Genomic DNA, 13308 nt, shown 5'->3' with positions numbered 1-13308 from the left:
ATGCTTCGTTTGTAGGAAATTAGGAATAATAACATTGTAATAGACTTCTTAGTAAGTTAATTAACACTAATCACACTTTCAAAACAAAACACTAATCACTTATTTTTCTTTAAAAAAACATTACTCACTTATTTATTTGTGAAAATAATTAAATACTTAAGTTTTCCTCAATTTTTTGGGGAAAAAAACAATTCAAGTTTTAAGCTTTGTCTTAATTTGGGGGAAGTTTTTACACTTGAAATGGTAACTTTCAATGGAATTTGTTTCAAGCACTTCCCCAATTAAATGTGTGATTCATACCTCTTTGAAGTGTAATAAGGTAATAAAAATTAAGGTTTTAAAGAAATTAAAAATATGATATTATTTAACTTATTTGTGAAATTAAAATTTCATCGATATTCTTTTAAAAATTAGAGATATTATATCAAACATTAACCCGATTTCAACTTTCACTACCATAGTTTTTTTTTTTTATTCTCCTACTTCTAGCATGTTTTTTAACTAATATGTTTTTTCTTCTTTATTTTATAAAATATATAATTTGATTTTTTAAATAATTCCATTTTTCAATTTCTTTCAAATATTTTCATTTTATAAAACAATATTCAGTTTTATAAAATTGAAAATTATGATTATATTAATTAACTTTGATATATCTTCAAAAAAAAAAGTTGGATATTTTTCCTTTCACTAAAGACAAGCGATATTTTATCACTGATGCTTATAGCGATTTTATTACCATCCGATAAATAGGCATTTCCTCATTTTAATACACTTAACAAATCAAACCGGACATTAATTTTAAATTTGAATTATTTACAATGCTTAGGTGCTAAATATAAATATTTCATTTAAAAATGTCATATATCTCGAATATATGTCCAATAAAAATATTTTAAAAAATTGAAAAAGAAAATCCAAGATAAATAGAGTTTACCATACATTTTTTATTCGACAAAATGACCAAACGGCAAACGCCAACTGATCATGAAAAGCTCAACATCAAAATGAATCACATTACAATAATGCATGGATTTTGAGCATCATATTCATTCTTGGAACTTAGAAAATATACACAATAAAGCATCAATACGGTTGAATGGACACCGAAGACTTCGCTAGCAATCCAGTATTCATCGACTGCAATCCGCTCTAACCAGCCCATGGATGTAGAAACTGAATTATTAAGTTGTTTGGATGGTTTTCTTGTTTGAATCATCAAAAGGTGGTCGAATTCCAGACTGTATGGCACCAACCAGGTAGTGTTGGAAGTATTGGATCAAAACACGCAAAAAATTGGAGACTCATTTATTTGACTGTTCCTCGTTTTCTGGAAAGACAAACTGCAGGTCTTCGTTATCTCTGTATACTTGAACAAGAGCAGCTGCCTTGTATGCAAACATCCCAAGCATTGCAGGCACAAGCTGCGAAGAACAAGCACCAAAAACCATAAATGACAATACAAAGTACTTGTCGCCATGACTGTTTTCGGATTTCACAAACAGGCCATTATCCTATGTTAATCGGACTCAAGTGTAAGTGTTATGTTTAATTTTTCTTTTTCCATGCATTTGAAAGGTCTTTGGAGAGTCAGAGCAACATAAACAATAACTGTAGGCAGGACATTGCACGTCAGCTTATTATTATATAAAAAGAAAAACATCTAAAAGCTACCTGGAAATCAAAGAAATCATTGGCCAAAAATTTGTGCGACACGATCCACAATCCATATACGGCAGCAGGGATCACTAGTCTGGGAGAAGAAAGAGCAATGCCACTACCCTTAATTGTTCTCTCAAAGAAGTCTTGCAAGTCCTCACTTCTTATTCCTATTCTGAAATTAAGAAAACGAATATTGTTGAAGGCAAGCAAAGAGAACAAAGGATTCACTTACAACTACTACGAAAAGAGAGATTAAAAAAAGGAGTTTGTAGAGATACTTCTTCGATTTCTTTTGCTTGAAAATCTGAGGAACCATTTCCTCTGATAGGCCGTCCGCATGTTGGTATAAGAGCTGGAGGTATAAGCAACTGTTGAGAAAATGAACTAGGTTAAAAGACTAACAAGGGTGACAAAAACAATAATGATACAGTATCTCCCTTCTTCCTTTGCTCAAGAAATTAGAATACGAGCAACATTTGTCCATAAGTTGAGCTCACTAAAATTCTGATCAATTAAAAGATATCATCAACAGACAATAATCGGTTTTTCCAAGTCAGTAAAGTTGAATTCCATGTAAAACTGACTTTTGAGGATAAAAATTTTATTAGGCCCCTGATGATTTCAATAGGAATAAAGCCACTGTGCTTCAGATTAAAGCATCCAACTGTTACTACAGTGGATGAATCATGTATGTTATGTTTTCTTCTATGAATAAGATAAGAATGGTACTTTTTCAGTCCAAATATACATATCTGCTAAGTACACATGTGGAAAGATGGGGGCTTAAACCTCGACTAATTACCCATTTAACTCATTAAAGTTAATTCAACAGAAATAACCTAATTTAGAAATGTAGCAAACTAACCTGAGAAGAACCCCAATTGCATAACTAACAGCAGCCTGCACAATATTAAAACTTAGTTCTATGAGAACCAATAATAATACATGTAAAAATTTCTAAAAATCTCCTTTTTCCCCTTTAGAAGCCATATCTCCTAGACATAGAAGGGAAGGAAGTATGGCCAATGCAGGGCACAACTGATAAAGAATGTGCTGAAAGAATATTCATATCATCAATTTAATACATCACACCCCACAGCACAACAGGTTTTGGTGAATATTTATTTTACCTGAAATGATAGCACTATCAAACAGTACCCACTGCATGCTGTCCCAATTCCAACTGATAAAAGTGTTAATTCCCTCTTGAGCTGCAAGATTAAATGACAAAAAATTAGCACCTTTCAAAAAAAATTTAACAATTGTCTGATGCAAGACTTATTCATGGTTTGCAACTAAAACATCTTTTCAGTTTTCCAGTCCTTGACGCATTACTGAAATAACTTAATATAGAAAAATAAAGCCCTACAACTAACTGAGAATTCTGATGAGTAGCATACAGCTTCATATTTTAGAAGATTCAGTTTCTTCCTTCTTGCACTGTCATTCTGCAACACCTGTTCATACACAAGGATTAATAACAAAAATGATTGATCTGTTTCATCAGGCTGACAAGTCTTTTTTTTAAGCTAATAAATGTTGTGAATTTCATCTTTTCAGTTTTAAAATTTGGCCAAGTCTGACAAAACATATAGGCCTTTAATCCATTAGATTCTGCCCTATACATGATACCTGAGAGCCACCTGGTTAACATGTTTCTGAACCACTTGATTAGGTTTGGCCAAGCAATAGTCCCTTATTGACACGTGTGTGTCACTTTGACAGTGCATTTTAATATATTTAAGCATAGAGCTACCAACACGGAGAGCATAGGGCAAAATGGTAACCGGGGACAGGGGAGAATAAAAAAGCAGACCTTGGCAATGGCTTTCTTATTCCTTGGTGCAGAATTGTCACCTAATAACCACTCTTGAGTTCTTGAAAGCTTCAAAAACCCGCTATCATCATCAATTTCAATGACCTACACATATTTAGGATCAAAAGCATGAGTGAATTGAATGGCTTCAATTAATGAAATAATATGTAGAAAATAAGCAACCATGGAGAGACTACAAACAAGGAAAAGAAATCCCCTCTCTCCTCCTCCCAAGAAAAAGCAAGTCAACCCTCTTATATGAGACTGAAAAACAGTAACAAAGAAGAGGTTCCGCTAAGGGAGTTGAAGATTCACTATAATTGCATGGGCATACCAACATGTTTAACTAAAATCATGTCAGCAATAGAAAGCAAAGAGAACACTATATTCGTACCTGCTGTGATTGCTCAGCAGTGTCAGCTGGTTCACTGGCATCGGTATCAACAACTTTCAGAACCTCTCTCTGCCATAGCATGTCCGAAACTTTGGAGACAAAATCTCCATTTACTTCTCTATCCTTGAAGAACATCTCCAGAACGTTCTCTTCTACAGATTCACTCACTGAATTTTATAAAAAAAAAAAAGGATAGAAATTTAAATGACTATCTATCAGCAATTCACAGTCATATAAATATTATCATTATAACTCAAACACTAAAATCTTAACCTCTAAGCTGAAACACAATGGTGGGAATTCCCTAGTAGAAGAATTCACTTATTTATATGAATGATTCAAAGACAGAATGATAAAGAAATTGCAGCACGCGGAATTAGATACAATTTAATGCAATTAGAACCCATTACTATTATGATCTAACAATAAAATTCATCATAAAGTAAAAGGTAGTTGATCCATGAAAACATTTATCTTTAATTTACCACAAGATGATAAACCCTCCTCAACCCTTCCCCGGGGAAAAAAGCATACTTGAACTTGAAAAGAAACCCATATCAAATATGAACCAAAATAACCATGAAACTCAAAATCCAAAGTGTAATGTGATGGGTGAAAATGTTACCTGAAGAAGAGCTTGTTTTCAAGACATAGACAGTGGGGTTTCTTCTGGAAAGTGGTGGTCTTTGATGAGGAGGAAGGAGAGAGAATCTTGTACATGAAGAAGTGTTGCAGTTGGTGATGAAAGCAAACCCTGAAAGAGTGTCCATTGGGGATGGCTTCTTTTTGTGAATTTGGTGGCAAACGCATAAATATCTACACTGCCGCCAAGCATTTAGAACTGGAAAATGCGTCATCCTTTTATTTTAAAGAATATTTTCCCCCACTTTAACAGCACCGGCTACTCGCCGTTAAATCAGCTTTACTTTCACTCTCTGTTTTTATCTGTTAAAATACGTAAAAAGAAGGTGAAAATTTATTATTAGTCCCTCTCATATATAAATTTAATTTTTATACTCTAGTTTCCTCATTTCGGACTATCTTGTAGTGTTGTTGTTGTATTCGGTCCATTGGACAGTGGATCCAAGCCTCCCTGCTTGTATTGTTTGTAACCCAACTGTTCGTTAAATAAAAGTATTTATTAAGGAGAGAATAATCTTTCTCATTAATTTTATAATAGAATTTTTAGTTCTTAAATTATATAAATAATTTTTGGACATGATACAATATTAGAGCATCACGTATAATATTTTAATAATTAGATTAGCGATTGAATTAATTAGACTATTAATTCATGATTTAATCTGTTTGATATGTTTAACTATTAGACCGATAATAATTAAATAAATAATTAAAATTTTATAAAAAATATTAAATCAGTTCAATTTGTTTAACTATAAATTTTTATTCCAATTTTTAATTTGTATGGTTTTAAACAGTTTTAATTTAATCCTTTTGTTTGGATCAATATATTAATCTATACTTGATTTAATTAATCGACCAACTAATCTAATCGTGTTTCAAATACACTGATTATATTATTAAATTTTGACAAAATTAAATTTAAAAATCAAAATAAATTTAATTATCAAATTCAAATACCAAATTCAAAAAAAATTACCAAAATGAAGCTAATTAGCAAGTGGTAAAAAATTAAAGGTCGAAGGAAAATATTGATAAAAAATTAAAAAGATTCAAAGCAAAATCCACGTGGCGCGTTAAAAAAGAGGGAGCATAAGAAGGAGTTAGGTCGAGAAGGCAGAGGATCCAAATTTCAAATTCACGAAAGCTGCAGAAGGGTTTAAGAAAAGCCTTGCCCTTTTTCTCCGCCGGAAAACAAAAACAGAAGGGAAAACATATGGATAAAATGAAGATCGAAGAGGTTCAATCAACGGCTAAAAAGCAAAGAATCGCGACTCACACTCACATCAAAGGCCTTGGTCTCGATGTACTCTCTCTTTTTTGTTTCCTTTTTTAGCTTAATTGCTTTATGTTCTTGTTTGTTTCTGCAAGTAGTAATGTTGTAGCTGTGACCATTCTGAAGTTGTGTTTTTGTTTTAAGCCATGGGAAGTTCACTTTTTCCTTAAAAAGCTTTCTGGGACTAGGGTTTTAAGCTTAAAGTTTGCTTTTTGTTTAGATTTTAGGTTCTGATTTAGCTATGTTATTATTTTTAAAGTGAATAAAAATATAGTTTACGTTTCATTTAATTTTCAAATTGGAGATGATTATGTGTTCTACATGAATTAAATTGGACTATGGAAATTGGAAAGAATGGCAACGTGTAGAAGGCAAGGGCTGTTATCAAGTTATGAGATATACATATTCCGTACATTGTAAACTTTAATAGATGGGTTTTATCCATGTATTTTGGCTATGAAAAGAAATACACTAATTGGATAACATCCTCTACCATATCTTTCTCTTTTATTCACTTACTGTTTTACTAGCGAAATGCTATCTATATGCCTCTCCTTTTTAACCAAAATTTTACTTTTATGGACTTTTCCTTTTTTTTTTTTGTTGCCAGGCCACTGGAAATGCAATTCCTTTAGCTGCAGGTTTTGTGGGGCAAGCAGAGGCAAGAGAAGCTGCTGGTCTTGTAGTGGACATGATAAGGCAGAAGAAGATGGCTGGCCGTGCACTTCTGTTGGCTGGGCCTCCTGGTACTGGAAAAACAGCATTGGCACTTGGAATTTCCCAAGAGCTTGGGAGCAAGGTTTTCATTTCTTTTCCCTGTTTTTTCTCTAATCTCCTTTAACATTTTTCATTATTACTTTTCTAGAATTCAAGTTTCTCAGAGGGATTTTCATGTTGGGTATATATGCATTCCTCTTCCTTATTTGCAGGTTCCGTTCTGTCCAATGGTTGGATCTGAAGTATACTCATCAGAAGTAAAGAAAACCGAGGTTTTGATGGAAAACTTCCGACGGGCTATTGGTCTACGTATAAAGGAAAATAAAGAGGTCTATGAAGGAGAGGCAAGTTACAGCTGACTATATCTATTTGTCCCTGGTTTTAGGTGATTGGTTTCTCTATGGATTGTCAGGATAGCTGCAGAGCCTGATGCCTGGTTGGTCTTGTTTCAGGTTACTGAACTCTCTCCTGAAGAAACAGAGAGCGTAACAGGTGGTTATGGTAAAAGCATTAGCCATGTAATTATTGGATTGAAAACTGTTAAAGGGACAAAACAACTGAAGCTAGACCCTACAATTTATGATGCCTTGATTAAGGAAAAGGTAAGGTCGTAAGTTTCTCTGCTTTGTCACTGGGAAAAAATATATATTGTTAAAAGCTTTTGGTATTATTGCTTTTTGTAAACTGTATTAGGCACCATATAATGTTAAGTTATTCACCTCCTTCCTCTAGTGACTTTCAAACATTTAGGTCTTATCTGTAAGGGTTTTGCCTTTAGTTTCATATCTAATGAGATTTCTAATATGACTGACAGGTAGCTGTTGGAGATGTTATATATATTGAAGCTAATAGTGGAGCAGTCAAAAGGGTGGGCAGAAGTGATGCTTTTGCGACAGAGTTTGACCTTGAAGCAGAAGAGTATGTTCCACTTCCCAAAGGAGAGGTTCACAAAAAGAAGGAGATAGTGCAGGTTTGTCTCCATTGACCTCAGGCTTCTATGCGTTCCCCATGCCACCATGCTGTTGTATATTCCTATTTGCGCTTATGGTTGCTCCTTTCTGCTTATGTTTCCTATATTCATGGGCATGGACAGCCCATGAACATTTGTCTAATTTGGTAAAAGCTTCTGCTTGTAAACATTAAAGGACCAATATTATTTTGTGCATTGTGGTACAAACATTATGAAATCTTCATTGCATTTGAGAAGTGAATATTTGCTTTCTGTATTTTCTCACCAAGGATGTCTGTTATGAACTGTTGATCTGCTTAAGTCTGTAATAACTCGATTAAAAGGAAAGGAAAAAATATTTAAAATTTGATGCCTTCTACATTTGGCTGATTTGTTAAAAAGGTGGTTCTGTCGGGCATCTTTGCCTCTTTTTGGTTCTAAATTTAATTGTTTTGGGACCCATGTTGCAAATCATAAGAAAATTTTCTCTTATATCTTCTTCATCACTAGGATGTAACACTCCATGATCTGGATGCTGCCAATGCACGGCCACAAGGGGGGCAGGACATATTGTCTCTAATGGGGCAGATGATGAAGCCCAGGAAGACTGAAATCACTGACAAATTACGACAAGAAATAAACAAGGTATTATTTTCCAAACAAATTTGAGGTCCATTTTATGACGATTTTTATGGACAATAGGCAGTATTGTTTTACCATTGCTGTGATTTCTCTCACCAATACATTAATAGTATTACTTGGAATCTTCAGTTTAAGAGCCGAAGTCTTATCAGCTAATCTCTGGTTTAATCCTACTATTACTATGAATCCTGTTATGATCAGCTCCCTAGAAGCTACCAATATAGTACACGGTTAAACTTTTAGAGTCAGATGGACTTCCTGTCCAATTTGGAAACAGGCTTATGATGTGGGATTGACTTCAACTGCTATGCTCAATTGTTTCTTAGAAAGATGGCATGCCTTTTAATTGAAATAATGTTGTTTGTGACAGGTAGTTAACCGGTATATTGATGAAGGTGTTGCATAGCTTGTACCAGGAGTTCTATTCATTGATGAGGTCTTGTTCTTTTCTTTAGTTGAGCTGTTTTAGCATACGATATATGTCCTTTAGATGCATGGATGCAATGTATGTTTCTATGCGAATAAGCATGCAAACAAATGTATATCTAAGATACTTCTTAGGTCTTGACCTGTGCACATGCTCAAAGCATTTTACACATCATGCATGTTTATGTTCTCTAAATCATGGTTAGCAGGTGCATATGCTGGACATGGAGTGCTTTTCATACTTGAATCGTGCTTTAGAGAGCTCACTATCTCCAATAGTAATTTTCGCTACAAATAGAGGCATTTGTAATGTAAGGTAAGTGAAATCGATTTTGTCAGAATTTTTGAAATATCGGCAGCTTTTAGAGGGCTAGCTTAGTTTTACATGTTGACTTTCCAGGCATGCGATGCAATTTGAGAATCTGAATATATTAGACCTCTTCTGCAAGATGAATTGTAATTATTTTTGTTTTGGGCCTGAGTTATATTTTCTATAAGTTTCACCTGATATCATAAATTCCCATTTCATATCCATTGCTTATTTTGTTCTAGTCTGTGTAAAATGGATGTCTGTTTTGCAGGGGAACTGATATGAATAGTCCTCATGGCATACCTGTTGACTTATTAGACAGATTGGTGATCATCCGTACACAGATTTACGGTCCTTCTGAAATGATACAGGTTAAAGGCCTGTCTGTTTATATGCGCTTTATTGTTAGCATAACATTGTTACTTGTAGCGTGCGTCAGATGACAGTATGACTATATTTTTACTTATTACGGTCTGCAGATTTTAGCAATCCGTGCACAGGTGGAAGAATTGGTCGTGGATGAAGAGAGTCTAGCACTGCTAGGAGAGATTGGACAAAGCACATCATTAAGGTCAGGCTTAAATTCTACCTTGTGCTCTAATATCAGTGGCAGTCCACTATCTTAAGCATATAATTAAATGTTTCTGTTTCTTCAGGCATGCAGTTCAGTTGTTATCACCTGCAAGTATCGTGGCAAAAATGAATGGACGGGACGGCATTTGCAAGGTAATTAAATATAGAATGCAACTGTTCTTCATCTTCATGATTGTTTACAAACTACAGTTACTGGAAGAAATAAATGTGTTTTCATTGACTTATTTATAGGCTGATCTAGAGGAAGTAAGCAAGCTATACATAGATGCCAAGTCTTCTGCAAAAATTCTTCAGGAGCAGCAGGAAAAATACATTTCATAATTATACTAACCTTTTTTTCCTATTGTAGCTTGAATTTTGTTGTGCATTGCCATGTTATTTATATTAGGTTTTTAATATATTTAGAGGATCTTGAGAATTCAAATGTATTGAACACAATTTTCAAATATATTTACTTTTCTTTTAAAAAAATCTATTCTTACTGGTTCAACGCAAGGTATCCACGCTCTCCATTTTATTGAAATGAATTGAAGTTTTCTAATTTTGAAATTGATCTCTTTGTATATGAAGTAGAGTATTAAGGAAAACCAAGAAATATTGTATTTTTGTTAATATTTGTTAAGGTAAATTACATATATAGTCATTTAATTTTTTTTTTTAATTTTAGAGATTCAAAATAGAAAGGTTACACTTCATCATGTCAATGTACCAATTTTTAAATTGGTATAATAATAAATTCAATCTTCAACAATTGTTATAATTTTAAAAATCAACCTTCAATATTTAAAATATAATTTAATTTATCCTATTTTTAAAAGTTTTAAAAATATATAAAATGTACAAATATTTTTAAATTTTTATATTAATATTAAATAAGCTTGGGTGTTTAAATACGATGCGAAGCATATTTATAATACATGTGTCTAATTATTATATAAATAATTATGTGTGCATAGGGAAAAAAGAAATAACCCCTTAAATTTTATTGATATTATCTATTTTTATATTTAAGTTGTTCATGTGGTAAGTACACATACTCACCATTTGACTAATGTATTTTAAATGTTTCATGTCAAATTCAAACTGACATTTAATATCACGATGACTAAACTAATGGAATGACCTAATAACTCGATTAAAAATCTTAAAATTTAGAAACGAAGTTAAATTTCAACTAATAATTTAGAGATATTTATTACAATTAACCCAAAAATTCATATTTTAAATATATTCTTCAAGTTATATTTAAATTAACATTTAATGTTTAAATTGATTGGTAAGTTGATAAAAAATATAATACCCATGATTTCACAACCATTTAAGACATATTTAACAAAACCTAGATAAATTCTTAAAAGACATTGATTTGCTGGCATAAAACCATCCATCAGTTACTCCAATTCTAGTAGAAGAAATTTTGGGGGACTACTATGCATAGATTTCTCGATAATTCCAGATAAATAAGGTAAATTAATAAAATAGAAATAATAAAGAAAAAAACATATTTAGGAGAATGACTCTGAAGCTAAAAACAAAAGATATAGAGATGCTAAAAATGGGAAATGAATCAAATACCTATCTGTATATTTACCTATATATTTATGGCGTTGAATTTGAAAGGACGACAATTTTTCTGTAATTTCGAATATAAATTTGTATGGTCGTCTGTCATTAGAATAAAATGCACATGTTTCACGTCACCAAAAACACGATAAATCATAGAGAAGATATGCCAAATTGGTCAAGAGAAATAATAATGGCCAAGGTGGTGGTGTTTGTGATTAATTTGTCTATTTATATGATTTTTCTTAAATGTACAGTATATAGGCCCATCAATAACGAAACCGTTAAAAGTGTACCATACAGATTGGCTACAACCAAAAATTATAAATTTTTAATAAAAGAGGTCATAGTTCCAGAAAGAAAAAAATAGTTGACATATTTATTTTTATTAATCTTTTAAAGTAATTTGTCATATTATTATCACATTATAATAAGATTCACTAAATTTTGTACAAATCTTAAGAAAATGGTAACTAAAATAATTGTAAGAAGATTATCTAAACTTTTATAAATAGGCGGGGAGTGAAGGAGCAAGCAACACTGGAATTTAGGAAAGATGAAGAAGCATTGTAATAAAATGGTGGCGGTGGGTGGTTTGATGGTGGCTTGTCTGTTAGTGGAAATCAGCTGTGGCGCAGTAGAAGCAGTGAGGGTGCAGGAGCGACGACTAAGCAGTGGGCGCATCCTCGGTTCAACAGACCCCAATACTACGTTCGCCTTCTACAAATTCAGTCTACAATGGCCACCTGCTTCATGTGATTCCAGTTTGAAATGTGTGGGAGATATCCCAGCTGAGTTCACCATCCATGGTTTATGGCCACAACTCAGCAATGACAAAGGAGTACCTGCATACGCAAAGAACAAATCCTGCACCACTTTGACACCCACACGTGCAGATCAACTCCCCCTATGCATCTTCTTCTGTTTTATTTGATTTATAGAACGGATATACTATAGTAGTTTTGCTTATGCCGTATCATCTTGGATTGGTTAATTGAAACTAGGTTATCCTGCAAACCGGGAACCTAGTGCAGCAGCTAATGCAAGCGTGGCCAGACCTAAAGAACACATCATCTCTTAAGACAAGCCAAACATTCTGGAGCAATGAATGGACAAAGCATGGAATGTGTTCTGATTACGGTGACAAACCTCTTGACTACTTCAAAGCTGCCATTAATCTCAGGAATAACTTTGTTCAAGGTCACTTTAATTACTTAATTTATACTTGAACGCTGACCAACATATATACATATACCCCATGAATTAAATCTTGCTGATATATATATATATATGGAAATGCGAATGCAATGCAGCATTTAAACTTGAACGCGGAGTGAGTTACAAAGTAAAAGAGATAGTAAAGAAAGTAAAAGCGGCAGTAAATGGAACACCTGAGATTGCATGCCGCACAAAGAAAGGCGGAAAGGGAGCAAAGATCTTGCTTGAGCTTCGCTTATGCTATAAAAAAGGAAATCCCACGCCCCAAGGGATTCAAGACTGTAAAGTCTCTTACTCTGGCGTCTGTAAGAGTACCCTTGATGAGCTTACATTACTGTAATCATATATCATATATGATGGATGGGATGTTGAAATAATGTAATCAGTCGTCGCTTCTTCGCTGTTTAGGGATGCTTCCTTTGTTGCATGCAGGCATCTTAATCGTTGTAATAAATACTTTTCATCTTTGAATAATGGATGATAAAGCCTACTGAGTATTAACTGTGAGGGCATATATCCAAAACCTCTTACAGTAGTCTTGGCCTTTTGCTCTTTGGATCTTCGGATTATAGTTTTGTTATTGTTATACAAATAATATAAAACATGGCTCGTTGGCTACTAACCTGGCAAGTTCTCTAACAGTTCATCCTTTACGAGTGCCTGTCACTTACATAGTCTCACCTTACTTACTTATAATTTTCCGAAAAATATCTAAAACATTTATAATTAATTCTTAGAGTAAAATGTTTCACCACGCATGGCATCTAATTACCCCTATATTACATCAACCAATCATGTATAAATGTAAATCAACCATTCAAAAAGACACAGCAGAATAAACGCTTCAACATTTTTTTGTTTTATGGTTCATAAAATTGTCTCATAAAAATTGTTCAATAAAATTGTCACTACTAGTACATATTTGGTTTTTTGTGTGAGGGAAAAACTGAAGGGATGCTACTAAAAAGGAAACAAAAGGAAAACGTTAAATTAATTTCCAACTTCTGTAGTTATTAAAATTATTTGTTCCACGTGTGACTTCAATATTGGAAGGGCATAGATAGAGAAACAAAGATGACGCTGAAGATTTTTGAAAAGT

The 13308-nt window shown here is 33.2% G+C and overlaps 3 protein-coding genes across 4 annotated transcripts; 2 read left to right on the top strand and 1 right to left on the bottom strand.

Moving 5' to 3' along the window:
- Positions 1 to 923: 923 nt before the first annotated feature.
- LOC108450658 (uncharacterized) lies at positions 924 to 4836 on the bottom strand. 2 transcript variants are annotated; one of them, XM_017748377.2, is made up of 9 exons: positions 4498 to 4836; positions 3873 to 4039; positions 3479 to 3583; positions 3063 to 3119; positions 2793 to 2873; positions 2528 to 2562; positions 1941 to 2030; positions 1675 to 1834; positions 924 to 1424 (listed from the first exon to the last, which is right to left on the bottom strand). In XM_017748377.2, the coding sequence occupies exons 1-9, from the start codon at positions 4727 to 4729 to the stop codon at positions 1305 to 1307; spliced, it is 1047 nt and encodes a 348-aa protein (XP_017603866.1). In that variant the 5' UTR covers positions 4730 to 4836; the 3' UTR covers positions 924 to 1304. The 2 variants fall into 2 exon arrangements, with proteins under 2 accessions (XP_017603866.1, XP_052884577.1); XM_053028617.1 differs by lacking the exon at positions 4498 to 4836 and adding an exon at positions 4146 to 4233.
- Positions 4837 to 5599: 763 nt separating this feature from the next.
- On the top strand, positions 5600 to 9874 carry LOC108450320 (ruvB-like protein 1). The gene is given in 12 exon segments (XM_017747883.2): positions 5600 to 5820; positions 6401 to 6589; positions 6720 to 6851; positions 6960 to 7109; positions 7322 to 7477; positions 7967 to 8101; positions 8469 to 8534; positions 8734 to 8840; positions 9106 to 9205; positions 9314 to 9405; positions 9491 to 9560; positions 9660 to 9874. Coding segments are annotated over 12 exon segments (1377 nt in total). The 5' UTR covers positions 5600 to 5730; the 3' UTR covers positions 9750 to 9874.
- A 1694-nt stretch (positions 9875 to 11568) lies between these two features.
- Positions 11569 to 12549, top strand: LOC108451396 (ribonuclease MC-like). Its single transcript, XM_017749092.1, has 3 exons — positions 11569 to 11832; positions 11996 to 12191; positions 12305 to 12549. The coding sequence occupies exons 1-3, from the start codon at positions 11569 to 11571 to the stop codon at positions 12547 to 12549; spliced, it is 705 nt and encodes a 234-aa protein (XP_017604581.1).
- The last annotated feature ends 759 nt before the right edge of the window (positions 12550 to 13308 follow it).

Source organism: Gossypium arboreum, chromosome 5 (genome assembly GCF_025698485.1).
Source record: "Gossypium arboreum isolate Shixiya-1 chromosome 5, ASM2569848v2, whole genome shotgun sequence".
Lineage (NCBI taxonomy): Eukaryota > Viridiplantae > Streptophyta > Magnoliopsida > Malvales > Malvaceae > Gossypium > Gossypium arboreum.
The sequence above is the reverse complement of the archived record's forward strand: the minus strand, read 5'-3'. Positions and strand labels throughout refer to the sequence as shown.